A 20,107-nucleotide genomic window follows, 5' to 3' on the forward strand; every position below is an offset into this window, starting at 1 on the left:
GTCATCAGCAGCTTGATCAATCTAATTGTAAACCCAGTCTGCATGTATTAATTGTAAATAATCTTAGCAGATATGAGTCGTGTATGTGAATTGCCTAGGTGGACCTAACTTTCTAGTGGTAATCTACGTCCCGGAAGGTTTTTCGTCTCACCGATCCATGGATCGGCAGAGTTTTCCTTCAAACCTGACCCCAAAGCCGGGATGGATTTTGTCATTGGAATTTTAGGAGAATCCTAGTGTGTTGATCCGCTAGATTATAGTTGTGTCGCAGAACTGGGTGATTTGTGAGGGTCTATGTTAAAGGGGTTTTCTCCCTTAAGATGTTAATTGTAAAAGTCATGATGTAATGTGTCCTGAGGGTCGAAAAATGTTTTAAATCCCCTCATGAGTCCTAAGTCCTATGTCTCAGGTGATGTTTCCGAAGGCTTAGTTCGATGATCCATTTTAAAATGAATTAAAAAATTAAAAAATGAATAAAAATAATAAAAAATGAAATAAATAAAAAATAATAAAAAAATTAAAAAATAAAGCAAAAACCCTAACTAATAAAATAATAATATTTTAAGTGAATGCATGCAAAATATTATTTTTAATAAATCGACGGATGAGATCAAGAGATGTTTTGATCTTCATCAACGGTCGAGATCATTTCAGCATGGATCACTCGAACTAGCCGTTGGAGTCATTTCCTTTAAGTAGGGTGCTAGGGGTCAGTTCAGATCATTGGATCTGTGAGTCTAAGACCGAAGAAGCTCTCTTGTAAATCTGTTTCTGGTTAATAAAAGAAGACTTTGGGGTCCATATCTTGCTGGTGTTACTCTCTTGAAATGCTGTGAGATCATTTCATTTTCTGCATATGTTATTTTCAGCCATTAATAATAGCTTTTTGTAGAGTATTGTGAGCACAGGTATCTTGTTCACTTGCTGGGGTTTGAGTGCCGTTAGGGTTTCTGAAGTAATGGCAGGTATCTCCATTACTTTCTGAGATCCAGCAGCATTTTTGCCCTCTTTATTGACGGTTGTTTTGAGCTGTGCAGAAAACATCATTGAAGGAAATTTTGTGGGCGTTCGGGGAAGTTCTCGGCTGAACCAGCCAACTCCCGCAAGCATTTTTTGCTGAGCCCAGTTGGATTTGATCCTGGGTCTATCATTCGGTTTATTTATCTGATTTGCATGAGATATTTTTTCTGAAGTTCTTCACAGTGAAAACCTCAAATTTTTATTCTTAAAATATTTTCTGTGCTTACTGCTAAATCTGGTTGTTAAGGGGCCAAATTTGTAAATTAATCAGCTGTCTTAGGGTTTAAAATTTTTCTGATCTAGGGTTTTCAAAATTATGCTTTTCACAATTTTTTCATTAGGGTTTTAAATTTTTGCTTTATACAGATTTTGTATTTGGGCTTTTGTTTCCTTTTTGCAGGTATAGGGTTTTGCCTTTTTGCAATTGCAGGACCACCGTCAATTTTCTCGCCCACTGCACCGAAGCCACATGCCTGCAGATTTGTCTCAGGAGTTAGGTGTTAAGTTCATCGCCGCTTGGAAACTGAGATTGCGAGGACCTGTGGATCAGTGGCGTTTTATGCATAAAAAAAAAATCGAAACCGTAACGGAAATCTTCGTGAGCCTGCAGGGTTTTGAGATCCTTGTCAGAGCCGCCATCAAAAAAGGAAACGCGTGCCTTTCATTCAGCTCAAAGTGATCAAACGATACCTGTCAAATGAGATAACCCTTTGTGGTCGCCGACAGAGGAGACTGCATCTTAGTATTTGAATCTCCAGATATGTAAGCAGAATTCAGCATCGCGCCCATCCCTCGATTGCACCTGGTAAGCCGTTGATCTACGCACGATATCAATTTCTCATTCATACAGTTCCTTCCTTCGGTGGCTGTAATCGTTCAACGGCCTGGGAATCAAACTTCTTGTGTCTGCGTATCATTTCCGTCGGCAGCCAGGTAAGATGTCCGTTCCAAATCGTTTTAGAAACTCGCAGGTAAGATTCCATTGTTTGGGCATATCGCTTCAGCGTAAGTATTGTGCTTTAATGGATACGACAACGTATTATTAGGGTTTCTCTGCAATTACACGTTCAAGCTTTCGATATTCATGCGTTTGGATTTTTTATCATTTATTTCATGATTATCGTTCTCATCGTATTTTTTTTTATGAGTTTCACTTTGTTCTTTTTTAAATCTTAGCATAGATTCATATAAATGAAACAAAAGGGTTAGCGATTGTAAATAGATTTTAATTTTTTTAGAAGTTTTGTATAGTTACGTATTTCATTTTTTTTTTTAAGATTTTAATTCTTTTATTTTTTAGGTTTCATTTTGTTAAATATAAAAAAAAAGAAAAAAAAAAAGGATTTGTTTAGACTTAGTTTTAATTAGATTTTGATTTAATTTTTGTTTTATTTAGATTTGTTTTAATTAAATTTTTAATGTGTTAGCCTTAGTTATATTTTGTTAGATTTTAAATTTTTAGATTTTTATTTTTATAGTTAATCATTTTCTTTTTCTTTATAGATTTTTATTATATGAAAAAAAAAGGATTTATTTATTTTAATTTTGGTTTAGTTTAATTTTTTATATATAGTTTAGATTTAGAATTTTCATTTAAAAAAAAAAAAAATTTCGAAAAATTTTGCCGAAATTTTTCTTTGTCAGATCCAGTTATTTTTCGGGAATTGTCTTTCATGCTGAGATCTAAAATTTTCAAGTCGAGATACGAAATTGATATCTGGTTAATAATTATTAATTTCACTGTTGTTTAAAGCATTGATCAAAATTTGGATATCATTGTTGAGGTTTGGTCATTACAAGGCCTTGTGGTTTTAACAGATATCTTGCTTTTAATGATAAATGATTGCTGTTCATGGTCCATATTTTTATATCATTTAACAAGTAATCATCTTTTAAGGCACTGGTCTGCTAAATTAATCAAATCCATCTAGTGCTTTTCATATCGTGTCTCCCAACCAACTGGTCGACAGTTGGTCTTCATCATCTCACAGGGTCTACCCCCCTTAGCCGCGGGAGACAGGCTTAAACGGAGGGATCGGGGATAAGAGTGACAGCCCCCGGTCTGAGGGTTGTCGTGTCAATCCGCGCGACAACAACCTGGAAATGCAAACTAGCTTCCTTAGCCTCCTCTTGAAGATGCCAACTCCACTGATAGCTACAAACTATCTCCAATATAGCTCCAACTCCAACTCCAAGCCTCCAAGATGACTACTCCAACAAAAACTCAACAGTCTCTACAAGCTCCCAAGCAAACTCACAAATACTCCAAATGAGATGTGTGAGACAAATGAAAGGGAGAAGGTCCTCTTAAAGGCTTGGAGAGAGTGTTTTTGGAGGGAAAGGACTGCTACTTTTCCTCCAAAACACCCTAACCACCTTGGATAAATCGCTGCGTGGGTCCTCTGTGGCCGTGGCATCTAACCGGCCAATTTAGGACGGAACTGGCCTGTTTGACCACAAACCGACCGATTTTGTCCTAAATCAGCTAGTTAGGGCTCAAAATTGGTGAAATAGGGTGGCTGACCGGGTTTTTCAGCCGGTTTGGACCGGTGGCCTTGCTGACCGGCCAGTTTGACTGGTTACCAGTTCCGACCGACCGGTTTTAAAAACACTCAAATAAACTGCACATAATAATATTCAATTAGAAGAATAATTTCCAGTTGCTACAACAGTGAAAATTTCACATGGTATCAGAGCAAGTTTGAATACAATTTGGTGGATCAATAATGAGGGAGAAATTTTGGAGCTTCAAAAGGAGTCTCTGGGCGAAATTTTTGAATTTGTGTAGACCATCAGCAGGAAGTGCGAATTAGTAGAGGTAGGATTTGATTTTTAGTTTCCAGGAAACAAAAAATTCGAAGAGCCTTAGTTGCGATGATTTGCAGGCAGTGGTGTTGTTGGGAAGTAGTTCCGATGAGTAGATCACTAAGTTTGTTGAGCAGATCTGAGTGTTGTTGATCTGCAACAAGTTTTGTAGTCGCAGATGAACTCTGTGTGGAAGAGAAAAGCACACTGAGGGGAATTTCCAGAATTTCCCAGAGGATTTCCAGATCCAGTTTTTAGGAGGAGATGTCTAGTGTGAGTTGCAAAACTAAGAAGGGTCCAAGCCAAGGACAAGGCTCGAAAGGAGATAGTGGGACACCAGATCCAGGAAGAGGTGGAGATTGATTCTCTTGCATACTAGTAGGGGCATGGTTCAATGTAGATGCAACAAGGAGATCAGTCAGATCGGTTCCAGCTGTTGTAGCAGGACCATCACTTTTGCTAGAAGGGCCCATAGTATCATAGTAGCAGGTTTAGTGTCAGCAGGATGCAATTAGATGACAACTGCATAGCTAGTTGCAGTCGGTACTTGAGAGACAATTGTTGAACTAGTTGCAACAACACAAGTAGTGAGAATTGCCTAGTTGTAGGTAGCAGGTGCAGTTCAAGCCAGAGAGGGTTCCAATTTTCTAGAGGAGGAAAGGATGACAAGTAAATTCTAGCAGAGAGGTCGAGGGAGGCAATGCGAATTGGTCAGTTGAGACACAGTTCTAGCTAGAGACAATCGGCTAGTCTGTGTTGTAGAGGCTACAAATTGTATACCAGTACCAGGAGGAGATCCAAAGGCAGAATGAATAGTTTCAGTATGCAACAAGAGGCAAAGTGACTATCAGAAAGGGTTTCTAGAGGCAAGATTGATTTTCTTGCAACAAAACTATGCAATCTAGTTCGACATGTCGACAGGATTGCGAGTTGCAGTAGAGAGGCTTTGCTAGAAGAAAACTGAGATTTTCCAGTGGGAGATCGGGACTCAGAGGGAGTCTAGCTTCAGAGGGAGCAGCCTTATGGAATCTCAACACTTCAGATTCTGAGAGGTCAGTACATCAAAACACACAGTTGCAGTGGTTGCAACAACACAGAAGCATCAACAGTGTGAGATGAGGGATAGTAGATCAGTTCTCAGTTGTAGTAGTTGCAGTAGCAGCTGCAACAACAACAACATGAGATCAGTTGCAGTGCAGAGTAGAGATGGCAGCAGTGCAAGGTAACATAATGTAGTGACAACAGTAGTGCAGATGCAGGATGGTTCAACTACAAAGTTAGCAGATGAATCAGAGTATGCGCAATAGCTTGGTGGGTAGTGACTGGTTGTCACACGTGTCAGACATTAGTAGCATGAGGGAAGATGTTACAGGAGAAAGACAAAAGAACACCTTCCTCGGTAAGAGGGAGTGTTAGTTTTTGTAACATCGAACATGTATTCTAGTCTTGATTTGTGTCAGAGAGGCTAAGAACACAAGATCTTTAAAACCCAGAAAAGGTTTCGCGAGATAAGCTTGTGAGATGCCTTAATTAAATTAATTAATCATCATTAAAATTTTTCCTAAGTCTAACTTAGGAAAACTGGTTAATTAATAGGAATTAATCAAGGAAAAGTGAGAAAACTCTAGAAACTCACACGGATTGAGTTTGAGTTGATCTTTGCCGTTGATGGAGATCTAATCATGGTCATTGGTTCACCAACGAGAGATTATAAGAGCAGGTTGACGGGGATGGAGATAGACACATTAGGAGAGCAAGTTCCTTGGTAGATTGATCTATCCAACGACGAAAGTCAAGCAAGGAAGAAGAGTTTGAGCCAGAAGGAAGCAAAAGGTTGAGGAGTAGCAACATTGAGATTCTGGAGGAGCTTTCCAGTTCTTAAGAGTCAGCAATAGAGAGGCTGAGTTATTCCACTTAGAGGCTGTGCAAGGGTTGCGCAGAAGCCTCAAGAAGGCAGTTCAATTCAGCTGAGGAGCAGGGTGATTTAGGTGCCAGAGGCTAGGAAAATTTCTAGAAGGCCTAGCAAGTCACTTCTAGAGGCAGAGTCAACCAAGACGTCAGATTCCGAGCAGTTCCTGGAGGAGTGCGAGTAAGGCTTGCACAAGCTCTGCGCAGAAGCTCACGCAAGGCCAGTTTGAGCAGCTAGTAGAGTCAGTTTTTGGAGCTAGATCAGGTGTGGAGTGAGACAATTTGTCTCATAGATATTTTGGCCAAATTATTTTGCTAAGGATAGCCAGTTTGGGCATCTAGATTATTGTACTCAGATTTTGCTGCTAGATATAATAAAATAAACCCTCATCTGTTGCATTGGTTTTCCGAGTTGGATTTTTCTGGGGACTTTTGTCCAAAAACAACGGTGTCATTTTATGATTTGTTTGTGCTCTATTTTCTTAGTTCCAGTTTATTTTCCTCAATGCATTTTATTTTTGGTGAAAATTGCAGTAGTGATTTTATTTGTTGTTTGCCGTAATAGAAAATAATCTGCACATCATAATATTCAGTTAGAAGAATAATTTCCAGTTGCTGCAATAGAGAAAATTTCACAAAGAGGAATTACCTACACTTTGATCCGGTGGTGCCATCTGAGATCTAACTATCCCAGGAACCTCAACCTTCATTTTCACCCTCTTAGAATTTCATTTTTTAATGGCCTCCAAAGAAGTTGCCATTTCAGCAATGACTTATGGAGGGCAACAATCACAAAACACCACACCTTTGCTAGGAATTCTAGCTAGGTGGTATTTCAACAGCGTTATGCCTGTATACATTGTGGCATTGCAATAATTGTACTTGATTTTGTGGTCATCACTAGGAATGACTCAAACACAATGTGTCCATGCCGAATCATGAGGCGTTCTATTATCATTCGGTGGCATGGAATCTGGAAGAGAAAAAATATAAAGTTATAATATTAAATTTAGCTCTAAATTTAAATTTTATAATTTATGTAATAGGCTATAGGAGAATTTCAGCCTCATGGCTTAAAACAATCAGAGAAAGGAAAAAAATTGAAACAAAAATAATTGAAATGAAAAAAAAATTGAAACAAATAATCAAACTTCATGATGCCTACCCTCATGCAAGAGCTCCTTCACTGTGTAATGGAGTCACTCAGCACCTTCAGTCAACACTCAGTGAATGAGAAATGAGTCAAATGACAAGTGATTGAGAAATGAGAGGGAGGGAGGTGCTTATAAAGCATTTGCTGCCCTCCATTTTCCCTTTCCTTCCACCGGATCTTAAAAAACAAAGAAAGATATAAAAAAATCAAGTTTCTGTCAAGGAAGTCCGCATTGGGTCTGCCGCGAGTCTTACACGAGTCGGTGTGCGAGTCTGGACAAGTCTTCACGAGTCTGAGTCTTAAGCGCAAGTGTGGACAAGTCTTCACGAGTCTGAGTCTTAAGCGCAAGTTTGGACAAGTCTTCACGAGTCTGAGTCTTAAGCGCGAGTCTTGGCCTCTAGACTCCTTTCAGCTATTGACTCGTGAAGACTCGCGAGTCTTATATGAGTCAAGCTTCACTGGTTACTACTATGGAGCACATGGTTTGAAGTTGCTCTTCAGACAAGTTATATCATTGCTTAATGGAATAGAAGAGGTGATGCCATGGCAATATTTCTCATTTGAAAATCACTAGAATAACAATATATTTAGTATATTTCATGGCAATGAATTTCAATTGCTCATGTTACATTTGCACACTAGTGTGTGATGAGGCAGCAGGCTACACTTACTTTCCTCTGCAACAGGTTGAAACTTTCACCTTTAACTGTAATTACAATTGGTACTGCAAGGAAGGGCTGTTTCAGAGTTATCAAAAGCACGATTCTATGGGTGGGTGTAACTGTTACAATTTACACTTGAAAGATAACATAAGGAAGACAGTACATGGAGAACCACATTTCAATGGAAATGATAAATGTTTACGAATGTATCTATGCTGTTTCATGTGAGGTACATTTGAAAAAAAATGACGGAACGAGCCATTTGTGCTTTTATGCTTTGCACTTCTGTTTTTTTATTATAACATCAGGGCCATTTTGTAAGGGCTGAGCTGATGTAAAGGACTATTTCTGAAACAATAAAGATTTATTAAACTGTAAATATTGTAAAGAGTTTCTACAGAACTATCTATTTTAAACAGAGTATGAAACTTTAAAAAAAACTTCTGTTCTAAGTTTATGCAAAACTTCATATGATTAATTGCTTGATTCAGTGATAAATACTTACTTGGTCTGTTGCGAATGTCTGCTGTGGATGAAAATGTTCAGAACTCCTCCAGTTTGCTCCTGTTTACCAAAAGACCGAAACCACCTAGCCAAACTGAGCAGAACCTCGCTACTCAGTCCAGTAAGCTTCTCAGTGGACGCAGACCAGTGTTACTTGGGAGCGGGAGCGGGAGCGGGGAGCGGGAGCGGAAGCGGGAGCGGGAGCGACCATTTTCAGAAGCTCCCGGTTTGGGAGCGAATCCCGGAGCGATTTTTTAAAAATATATATATTTTTTATATTTTTTAATTTTTGATACATGTAGAATGATGAAATAGACATAAAAAACATAAAAAAACATAAATTGATCATTGAACCATATCACATCAATCATCTAGAAATTATAATCGTCATCAACCTTAGTAAAATAATAAATTAAAATAACATTCAATTCAATAACATTTATCATCATTGATCACCAAAGTAACAAGTTGTACTTGTAAGCCAAGTTTAACCATTACAAGAAGTAATATCGAAGATATTTCTAAGTCCTAACTTCTAACTGTTAACATGATATGAAATGTTAAAAATTTATAAAATGAAACATGAATAATGAGATGAAATGAAACAACTTTAGTCTTTCACAAAGCATCATATTCATAATTCACAATCATTACCAATGAGTTATAATTGCCAAGGCCCAACTTCAAACTTCAAATTTTCATTGTCACAGTGATATAATGTTTACAAAAAATATCATAATGTCATAATGATATGAAAGAGTCAAGAGTCAAGAGTCAAGGACTCAAAACTCAACACTGAACAGTTATGAAAACTAAAGTGACAAGTCTAATAGAAACTAAAAAAGACAAGTAAACTGTAAATCTACAAGTGGCCCTTGCCACGAGAGTCTCCAGGAGTATAAGTAGGTCTTGGCGGTCTTCTAGGAGTCTCCCGCCCAGACCGACGACCAGAACTAGAGCCTCCACGCGAGGGTGTCGATGGAGGTGGCGACAACAATGGAACAAGACTCGGGCCCCGAGAACTGCTACTGGATGGTGGAGGTGGAGGTGGCATGGCTGCTGCAGCTGCTTCAGCTTCATCCCGTACAAGCTCATCTTCTAGTTCTTCCATATGTACAATGCCATCCTCCAAATTGTCGTCCTCAGGGTGATTGTCCCAAATTTTATATGTGGGATCTTCATTAGCCCGATCACAGTAATGGCTCAACAACCTCAAATTGTAGTGCACATAAACCAAGCTTTCTGCTCGGTTTTTGTTGAGCCTGTTTCTTTTCACATTATGTATATAACTGTAGGTGCTCCAACACCTCTCTGCAGAAGAAGAATTTACAACCTGTGCAAGAACTTTCAATGCCAATTTTCGCAAAAGTCCGTCGCCGCCATATGTTTCCCACCATGTGAGAGAATCAAATTTATCTTTGTCGTCCATTGCATGGAAGTTACCATACAAACCACTGCCAGTGAAGTATCTGCCTATTTCAAGGCGCACAGCTGCACATTCCTCCCTGTCAGGCACCAACTTTTCTAATGCATCCAGATATCCTTTAGTTACCTCTCGATCTAAATGGGGTTTGGTCCTAACACCACCCCCTGCTGCAGGTTTGCCCAACCAAGAATCTGAGTAGTATTTTGGCGTAAGGATATACGCCAAGCAATGTAGTGGAAGGTTAAGCCTTTTCCACCGTTCACACACACAATTGTGAATCAGATTGTACAAGTCGGGATCTCTGTTATTAACAATGTCTTTTATTTCCCCCAACATGGTATCCATTTGCTCATACACCTCGCCAATCACTGGTTTGTCTGTATCTGCAAACCGAATCATGTTATAAATTGGCTTGGTGAAATCCAATACCTGTCTCACAGCTGTCCAAAACTGCCCATCAAGAGCGGCCTCCTCCACCGTTTCAAAACCTGCAATGTCAGCTACATTTGTAGCCCTTTCCTTTAACACCTGCCAATTTGGACTTGATACCATGCTAGCTAAACCCTCTCTTACCTTCAAAAGGCGCCTGAAGGTGAGGTAATAGCTACCAAATCTAGTCCTCGCAATCTTCAGCAACTCCAATCTCGAGTGACTGCGGAAAAGGCCATGGGTATTGCTATGATTTGTAATAAATTTTATCATTTTTTTTCCTCTCTTGTACAAATCACCAATCCATTGGTATTGTTCATTTTTGTTTTTGACAATATCATGCAACAGAAGGTTCAATGTGTGAACCAAACATCCAGACCAAAATATGTTCGGGTATCTATCCTCAATAATTGCTCCCGCTGCCTTACAATTAGGAGCATTATCAGTGATGACTTGGATGACATTGTATGGGCCAATACGCTCAATTGTTTCAAGCAATGCTTCTGCAATGTTGATAGCGGTCTTGAACTTGTCTGAGTAATCATGTGCAGCTAGAAAAATGGGACCACTTCGGGACACAGCAAGAACACTTATCAATGGCTTGCCTTTTACATTTGTCCATCCATCAGATACAATGGACACCCCATTGTCAGTCCAAGAACTTGTCATTTTATTCAAAGAATGTGATATTTTTGCTTTTTCATGATCAAGGCCAACTGTTCTTGCCTTGTCATACCCAGGGCTCTTGTATCCTTTAGGGGCATCATTTATGGCAGAAACCATTTCGTGCCAATAAGGTGAGCGTAGAACATTGAATGGTATCCCATTTGCATAGAGGAACCTGTAAATTTTTGAATCCACATCATTCCTACACCCCTCATCAAGGAAATCTGATATGGTTCTACGGCGTAAAGATGATGACCCTGAGCCTCCATGTCCATATCCACTGCCTTGGGAGGATGCTGAAGGAGTTCTTTGTGAGCTTTCAAAGAAACCCCTTGATCTTTTTGCTTTGTATTGGGCGTCCTCCTCTTCCTTTATGTATTTGGCTCTATCTGCTGTTGACACCGCGTCGCAAGTTCTGATTCCTATTTGTTTCTCTCCATCCCATGCCCTTTTCCCGCAAAGGTGTCTTCTCAAACGGGTGTATGAGCCTGTGAAATCATTGTTGCAATGGGGGCAATGAAATTTAGTGGTTCCACCCCCTCTCCCTGTTTCAGGCCTGTGAACATATTTCCACAATGGAGTTTGGTCTTGTTTAGTTTTTTGACCCTCATGTTCACCCTCCACATCCTCCTCACTGGGGTTTTCACCTATTTGACTTCCTCCGGCTTCTTCATCCACCTCTTCAGTTTCAGGCCCCTCCGTTTCCTACTCTCCACCACCATAATAACCAGAAAAGGGACCAGGAAGAGGAAAATGCCAATAAAAATCCCCAGGTCCATCGTGTTTGATGTTTGTAGGGTTTGAGTCTTGAATCTGCAAATTAATTTAGTTTATTGGGATTAATTCATTTAATTTATTAATTTAATTTAAATTAATGATCTTTAAACTCAAACAGGTAAATTAAACTAAACAAACTAACTACCTAACCAACTAAACTAACTAAATGATTAAGTTACTTACCTCTGCAAGCTTGCTCCTCGCTCCTTGGCACTTGCTCCTCGCTCTTCAGCTCTGGCTCCTTGCTCCTCAGCTCTTGCTCCTTGCTCCTTTGCTCTCAAACTCAAGCTCAATCTCATTGAAATGATTTTGTTTTGGCCCATTGGGCTTATAAACCCAAAAAAATTAGTTAAATTTTTTGTTTTTTTCGGGTCCGCGGAATTTTTTTCCGCCGAACCGCTCCCGGTTCACTAAAATTCGCTCCCGGAGCGTTTTTTAATGCCCGGGAGCGATCAGGGAGCGATCGCTCCCCGATCGCTCCCGGGCATTAAAAAGCGCTCCGGGAGCGCGGGAGCGATCGCTCCTTGAAGCGCTCCCTCACAGACCAGGGAGCGCAATTTTTTTTACGGCAGCGCGCTCCCGAAAATCGCTCCCGTCCGGGAGTGATTTGGGGAGCGCGCTCCCGACCCGCTCCCGCCCGGAGCGCGCTTCGGGAGCGGGTTCGAAGGGGGGGGGCGCTCCCCCGCATCACTGACGCAGACTGTTCCCCCGCGCCCAGAAACCTCAGAACAACCAGCTCTCCTTCCGTAGGTAACTCCAGTTTACTTCTTCAGTATCCCCTTCGTTCTTCCTTCTTCCTCCAATCCCCCTTCCCAAACTCTTCCTTCTGGTTTATAAACTAATTCTTGGCGGTGACCGTCCTTCCTCCAGCACCCACCGCTTCATTTCCTCATGACACCCTTCCCCTGTCGTGTCATATACTTTCCTTTTTCTGATTTTATTTTAATATAAAGGTTAGAAAAATATTTTATCATTAGTTTATTTTTATTATTTTATTAATTGATTAATATAATTTTCTTATTAAAATTTATTTAATATTACTTTTATAAATAGGTCGTTACACATTTCTGTTGGTTCTAGTCATACAATTAGAGATTATTATTGATTTTTTTAACCTACTCTTGAATTGTTAAGTTCCATAAAAATGATTATTCGGAAAAATTTCAAAATTTTATATCTTTTTTTCCTTGAGATTCAACAGGTCTCTCTGATAAATGCCCAATGCGAAAATAATGATCCTTATTATTGCTAGCTTTAATATCCACTTCTGACACTGAAATGCTTTTCTATGGAACCTGGGCATGTATCAGATTGCAGAACCATTAAGGGCAATGGTTATGGGAGCTCCCTTGGAGGATGCTCGTCATCTTGCTCAACGTTATGAACGAATGCGACAAGAAGCAGAGGCACAGGTGACCTTGCATACCTGGTTTGCTTTTTGGTTCTGCAGCAGTGTTCACATATTCAACTCTAATATTGTTTCATGATAAGTAGAATGCTTTCTTCCAGCATTATTGCTTGTCATTAGCTTTTGTTTTTTTTAGTTTCACTGTTTTATATACTCCAGCAGTTAAAGTGCTGTCAGGATAAGTATTTTTCTTAGAGGGAATTTTCAGAGAGGGTTCACATAGTTGTCTACCATTATGAATTCCATGTGGATGGTGAACAGACGGCTGAAGTTTCAAGGCGCCAACTGAAAGCCAGAGAAACTACAGGTAATCCAGACAATGCAATGAAGTTGCAAGCAGCTGAAACAAAGTTGGAAGAATTGAAGGCAAATATGGCAGTTTTGGGAAAGGAAGCCGCAGTTGCAATGGCAGCTGTGGAAGCACAGCAACAAAGGTTGACTCTTCAACGTCTCATTGCCATGGTATGCATTTTGATCAGCACCTTGAAACAATTTTATTTATCAGGAATCAACACTGACATATTCAATTTGAAAGGCTAGCTGGATTTTCAGGCTGAATTTGCTAGAATGTTACCTTTTCTTAGGTTGAAGCAGAACGCACATACCATCAAAGAGTAATGAAAGTTCTCGATGAGGTTCATGGAGAGGTATGGCCTTACATTACAGCAACATCAATAAAATATCCCTTTTTACTGACTATTTAGTATTTACTCACCTAGACTTACTTTGGAGCCTGCCAAATAGTGGATTTAAAAGTGAGCCATATATGATTTTAATTTCTACTGGTTATTTCTTCAGATGGTTTCCAACCGGCAACGTATTGAATCTGCACATTTTGCAGTTGCTGATAATCCCATTCCACCTCCAACATATGAGGAGTCAAATGTGACTGATATTCATGCATCTCAACATTCATCCTTTTATAGAGCTGTTGAGAATGTCCCACACTTTCTGGGAGAGGTAACCCCTTCATGCTTGTCATTTCTGTAAAAAACTAGTGCTCATGTTGTATGGATGCTCCTTGCTTTAAGAAAGACCTCTTTGCCTTGTCAGCAGGTAATACAGGCATTTCAAGCTGAGACTGATGTGGAGCTTAATCTGGCAGTTGGTGATTATGTTGTTGTTCGTCAGGTTTTCTTTCATCCCTTTATTTGAACATTGTTATAAATAGTCTTGCATTATATGTGTGAAAATATGGAGCACTTTAAATACAACTTTACCATTATATGCAACAAGCTACAATTGCAATGTTGAAAGGATTCTTGGCAGGTTTAATTACACATAAACATATTGTATTCTTAGTTTTAAAACCTAGAACTGGGTTTCGAACCAGTTGCCTATTTAACCATGATTAGAACTGGTACCGGATCAAACCAGATTCAATAAAATGGAATTGAAAAAATACATAAAAATTAATAATTATTTTTTAATTAAAAAAACTTATTTTAAAGATTGCAAACCAAGATTCCAAACCATTAGAGACAAAATATGGAAAGTCTTCTCATTTATATACCATGTAAGGTTGCATATTGTTAGAAAATGCTAAAGTGGCAGCTTATTATACTTATTTTCCTTAACCTTGATACTTGCTTGTGAATCTTATTTTTCTTTAGTTCTTTAATTAGATCTTTCCATCAAATAATATCAAGAACAATAATAGCAACAATAGAGGACACAAATATAGGCTCTCAGCCATGGCAAAACCCCTCCAAGGGGAAACCCAGAAACAAATATAAGCTTCCATCTGCTGCCAGAGCCTTGGCAGCCTTCACGATGTACTTGCAACACTCATTAGGAGGTCCTGGAAGAAACGATTATAACCAAGAAAAAGACACAAAGGCAAGTGGTTGCCCAAAAATAAAGTAATGATAATTGTTAGCACTCTGTAATTTTGTTTAGGCTGAAAAATGATTACAAAGGTAACCATAGACCACTCTTAGGCTAGAATCTAGCCCTTCTATCCTTCTGGCTCTCTCACTAAGGTTTTCTCAGTCAATTAGATGACTGAATGATTTCTGATCTTAGGCTAGTTATGAGGATCAAAAGAACAAGCTTGTTTTAATGGTTTTGAAGGCAGGTGTGAGGAGACAGATCCATTGGGCATGGAGTCACTCTCAATTTATGGTTTTCAGTGAATAGGTGGGATAATGAAGGGGTCTTGTAGCTGGAGCAAGATAGGTAGTCCTTCTGAGGTTTTGATCAAGTTTGTTGTAGGAGGGTGAGTAGCAGAACAGTGGACAAATGACATATAAAACATCTAACTAAAGGATGACTTTCACATGTCATTTAAGAGGAAAAACACAGGTTGTTTAGCAAACTAAAAATAGAGCACGGCAATAGTGAATTCTGAGATATTTCTTTGTTTATCTAAACAAGAAGACACACATTCATGGCGTAATGATTCAAACAGGAAGCTTACATCACAGAGAAGCACATCATCATAGAGACTAACATGAGAATTCCTGTAACAAGCCACTTCAGCCTTCTGCTATTCACTGAAAGTTTGATAGAGAGTACAAAATACCAGACTTCTCTTTCACACACTGACCAACTAACAGTTTACTATGATATTTACATGTTATATACATCAAAACATTCGACTGCCACCTAGCAGGATCAAAATTTTCGAAGGAAAACTAGTCATCAGCTAGATACATCGAATTTACACCTACTATGCTGAAAAATAGGAACTAATTACCTACTGCGACTCTTAACTTAATGCATCATCAAGACATTTAATATTTACAACAGTCCATATCTGCATCATCCTAAAGCTCTAAGACACATGTCAGCAGAATCAAAACAGTTGTGGAAGCACAGTAGTCGAATCTGCAAGTCAAAAAGGCTGACTGTTCAAATGCGTTTCTCCGTGAAATCTTTGCTAACTGTTTTTTATTTTTATTTTGATGCTTTGATGAGTTCTGTTGGTCCAATTTAAATCTTATCCCTTGTGCTGATTCATTGAAAGTAAGAAGTTTTCCAGTTGTTTAAATAATTAAATAATCCAATAATCAGCCGCTTGTTAGCTAGCTGCCACCTCTCCCTTGAAATCCTTAAAACTGATTTGGATGCCCGTCAACTGTTTGACTACCTTCTTATTTGCTGCCTGAAAATTCTCAATTTGATTGCCATATATTCCTATGAATCTGGGATTTACTCCTGTTGATTATTTGCCAACACTGTCAGGTGCCCTGTGCATAATCACATCCTTTTCGTCTTGTCCTAGTTTTTAGAGATGTCAAAGGACAGATTACTACTCCCACAGGTACAAGAGTACTTGGCCCAACAACTGTCGTTGACAAATTAAGCACTGATTCTGTAAATGATCCATTGTTGTGAACAGAGATTCTCCTGCATCTTGCAATGACTTTGATTCTGAAAGCAAAGGCACTTTAACGACTTCCTCTTTCGGTCTTGTAAGCTTCCCCAAAGTCATCCTTGAAAACCTCTCAGGCCAAACAACCGAATCTTCTTTTGTTTCTTTTGCTGGAAAGCAGGGCTGATTCAAAGATCTCTGGAACAAAACAATGCTACCATCCAATTTATCCATCAAAGTTTTGCATTGAAGTTTCAATCTGGATTTCTTTAAAGGAACTGTGCATGAGATCTTCATCTACAAATACCTGCAAGTCTTGAAATGGAAAACCAGAAGTATGTCCCTCAGATGATAGAAGACGTTGATCTGTTGAACTTGGCTGTTTTAGCTAGTTTGATTATTCCATTGTGAGTTCGAAAATTTTGGGTCAAATGAAATAAATCAGGCATGCTGATTTGAGATGACATGCCATTATCAACATCTGCTTCCAAAAACTCTTTGTAGAACACATTTCTAACTTCTCAGAGTTGAAAATTAACCCACCTTGCAATTGTTTGGGGGGCAGTGTCACCATCAAAGACATAGCCCCCATGAAAACTAGAACACACATATTTGAACAGAGTAATTGGAGCCATTGTCAGATCCTGAACTTGATCAATATGTTCCCAGAATCATCAGACATCATTGTCCTTTTGACCTATAATGGACTTGACATGAGCTAGAGCTTTTTCATTCATCACTGGTTCACGAGAGTCCTCTTGATAGAAAACTGGAATAGGAACAATCCATTTTAGTGTTAAGTTTCAACTCCATCTCTTTCAAAATAGAGATCTCTGACTTAATTCTCGAAAGCTTACTAACATTCGGTACACTGTGAGTGCAAAGACCATCTATGGTGCGGGCATTGATGCAAGAGCTAATTCTTTTGAAAAAAAAGTTTGAGGTAGCTTCTGAACAAACAAAGGGAATTCATTGACATTTATAACGTGAAACAATGGAGGAAAACCAATACTGGGGACAGTCTCAGCTGAGGACAATCCACTTTCTAGAACTGTGTGCTCCATTGAAAGAACTTCAATATCATTGGAACAAATCTTCAAATCTTTCCCAGGCTTCAAATAATTGCTAGGCAGAGTCTTGTCAAATTGGTTCCCTTTCTTTCTGATGTTTCAATCACTGCCTCTGAAATATACTCAAAATTAATGCCATACCCAATTGTTCTCTGGAAACAAGTTGTTCTACATGTTCATATGGAATCTCTGATTCATGAAACCATCTATGAAACTGTCTTTTGTTTTGCACACCTCAGAAGTGTTGCAATATGTCATAACATAAACCCTGCTTTAATTAAGACACGATTGAACCACATATGATGATTAATACCAAGGAAATCCTTCCTAAACCACTTGCGCCCCAATGGTCCTGGTTAGTCTTGTCAACTGGCTGGCACAAAATACAGCCAGAAATAATGCCACTCAAGCGACTGAGCTTTAGAATGTCTGGTACATTTGCTGTAGTTGAATGCTTTATGCCACTCAATGTTTTACACATGCATTGAAACCCCCTGAATCTGTCCTTCAAGGAATATGTTGGCATTTTTCAACCTGTCCTGAACGATCTTGGTAAACATTTCAGCTAGTTCCTTCTGTGCAGCAACATCAAACCCCTGAATTTGTACTTCAAACACTGCATGATTCCTTTTGATAACAGCTGAGTATTTGCCGAGGCACATGTCGTTTATCTGGGCATTCATTTTCGACTTTTTACTTGGCACTTGGAATGGTTTTTGTTAACATCTGGACAATCTTCGATGATTTACCCTTACAATTGTGTTTTCTTGCACTGCCAAATGTGTGGATGGCCTGTTTAGCACTACTTGTCAGCTTTCTGTATCGACATTTTCATTTTTTTTCTTGGGATATATCCCACATTGTTGAGGGAAAAGATATTTATTTGCATTTGTATACACAGATGGCTACAACGTTTATTGACGTGTTGTGCACGTATGCCCTCATGGGTTCCTCTGTTGTGATTTGGTGCTTAGCATTTGATTGGATTGGTGGCTTGCGGTGGAACGACTCATGCGTTGCAGTGGCTGATATCTGGCCTGGGCTTGGGGATTGGTGCTTGGGGCCCAATACTTTTGATAAAAATTAATAAAACAACCTGCATAAGCCAGAAAACCAAATTTGGCTATAAAAAGCCAATTTTTTTTTTTGACCATTTGACTAAAGAAACCCAGGACTTAGATCTTGATGATCAGACTTCCATAATTTTGAGAGCAAAATGACCCTTTTAACCAATTTTGGCTAAATTTGCAAATTTTTACAAAAAATTACAGAGTGCCAACATTGGCTCCAACTGGGGATGGCGTCCTCCCTGTAAGGTGCCAAAGAACCTCAGATCTAATGCTTATCCATCGTCATTCCTGCAACCTGTTTTTGCTTTGAAACCACCGCAACTGAAACCAAACTGGCAACCTGTTCCAATCCTCAAACTGAACTGAATCCATTCTTCAAACTGAAACCTAAACTGTACACTGCAAACTGAAAACTGTGCTGCAAACTAAAACTGAAAAGAATGCTCAGGGTGCTGAGCTTATTCATCATACATACCTACTCAAAATTGCTGGAAACATCTACTAGATCAGGTAATAGAAAAATGCCGATGTAACCATAAAAGCAAATGGTTATTTGATCGCTTTTTGCTCATATTTTTCTCAAGCAGAAAGAAAAATTTGTAGAATGGCAACTCAAACTCCATCCTTAACCCAACTTTTGCACTGGTGAACAAAACAAGATCTACCTTGACTGATGATTCCAATAGGCTTGTAAAAGGATCCTGACAGTCAGGAATGACTACCTTTGCTTGATAATGAAGAAATAGACCATCATCTCCTTCATGGTTATATGCAGATTGCTCTATATGATGGAGTTGATTATCCTCAAATAAAACGGCATCAAGATGTTCAACTTCTTTCCTATTATTAAGCTCGGAGGCAGCCATATCTTGACTAACAAAAATATTTATAAGTGACCTTTCAATAAGAATATTGTCTTGCTCCTTTAAAATTTCTGAATTTAATAATTCAAAAGATGAAATATCATGAACAATTTCTGTACCATCCAAGGGATTTATAATGACCTGTTGTTCTTTAGTATTTTCTTGCAACTTTTGGTAATTATCATCTGGAATAATTTCACTGTCTAAAGCTTTTATGCATGCAAATTCAAAACTCTGATTTTCACAGACTTGTTCTTGAAATAAAGATTCAGAAAATGAATGAGCTGAAGAACAACTCAAATGAATATCTTGATCTTCTTCTTGGCTACTTAACAATTGACAAGGCTGCTGAATATGTCCATCAAACTCAAGAGAAAAGACATGAGATTCAACATCAAGATTACAATCTGCTTCATTTTCAGCGAAAGAAGAAACCTTTGTCTGCTGGAAATTTTCCTGAATATCTTGACAACTAGCCTCTAACATTTCTTCTTGATGTTGAAAAGGATTGTCATGAAGGGCCTCTAAAATTTCCTCATCCATGAACTCATTATCTTCATACAAGTTTTCCAAATTTTCAATGAAACTCTCAAAATGTCCACAACAGTTCTCAACCATTGACAAAGAAGGATGAGATTCTTTGTATTTCTCAAAAAATACTAAATGAAAATCTTTAAGGGAATATAGACTAGCAATTGTCAAACCTTCATACCAAGATCTCACATTTTTCTACAAGGTAACCATAAACATCTTCATCAGGCAGTCTTCATGGAATTGAACCTTAAGTCTACACACATGCATGTGAAATTTAACCAAGTGAAGAGCAACATCATCTCCTACCTGATCTTTAAATCTTGGCAAATAAGTCTGCCAATCTACACAAGGCATGCGATTTGGAAATCCTGGAATATGAATGCGATGCATAGGAGCATACCTTGCAGATCTGTGATCCATCTTGAGCCAATAGAGTCGCTAGTAAAACCCTGATTTCTGGATCCTGTTGCCAGTGGACTCTTTGGATCAGGTTGAA

The 20,107-nt window shown here is 38.8% G+C and overlaps 1 protein-coding gene across 1 annotated transcript in view; it reads left to right on the top strand.

The window, feature by feature from the left end:
- Positions 1–20,107, top strand: part of LOC149188311 (SH3 domain-containing protein 2-like) — a 155,964-nt gene that overhangs the window by 78,038 nt on the left and 57,819 nt on the right. Inside the window, exons 6-10 of the mRNA XM_089411640.1 lie at positions 12,661–12,762; positions 13,020–13,220; positions 13,343–13,405; positions 13,557–13,718; positions 13,815–13,889. Of these exons, the coding sequence (XP_089267766.1) occupies positions 12,661–12,762; positions 13,020–13,220; positions 13,343–13,405; positions 13,557–13,718; positions 13,815–13,889 (603 nt within the window). The remainder of the gene's footprint in view (positions 1–12,660; positions 12,763–13,019; positions 13,221–13,342; positions 13,406–13,556; positions 13,719–13,814; positions 13,890–20,107) is intronic.

Source organism: Pinus tabuliformis, chromosome 3_1 (genome assembly GCF_031772625.1).
Source record: "Pinus tabuliformis cultivar Carrire ecotype Pingquan chromosome 3_1, CPIR1, whole genome shotgun sequence".
Taxonomy (NCBI): Eukaryota; Viridiplantae; Streptophyta; class Pinopsida; order Pinales; family Pinaceae; genus Pinus; species Pinus tabuliformis.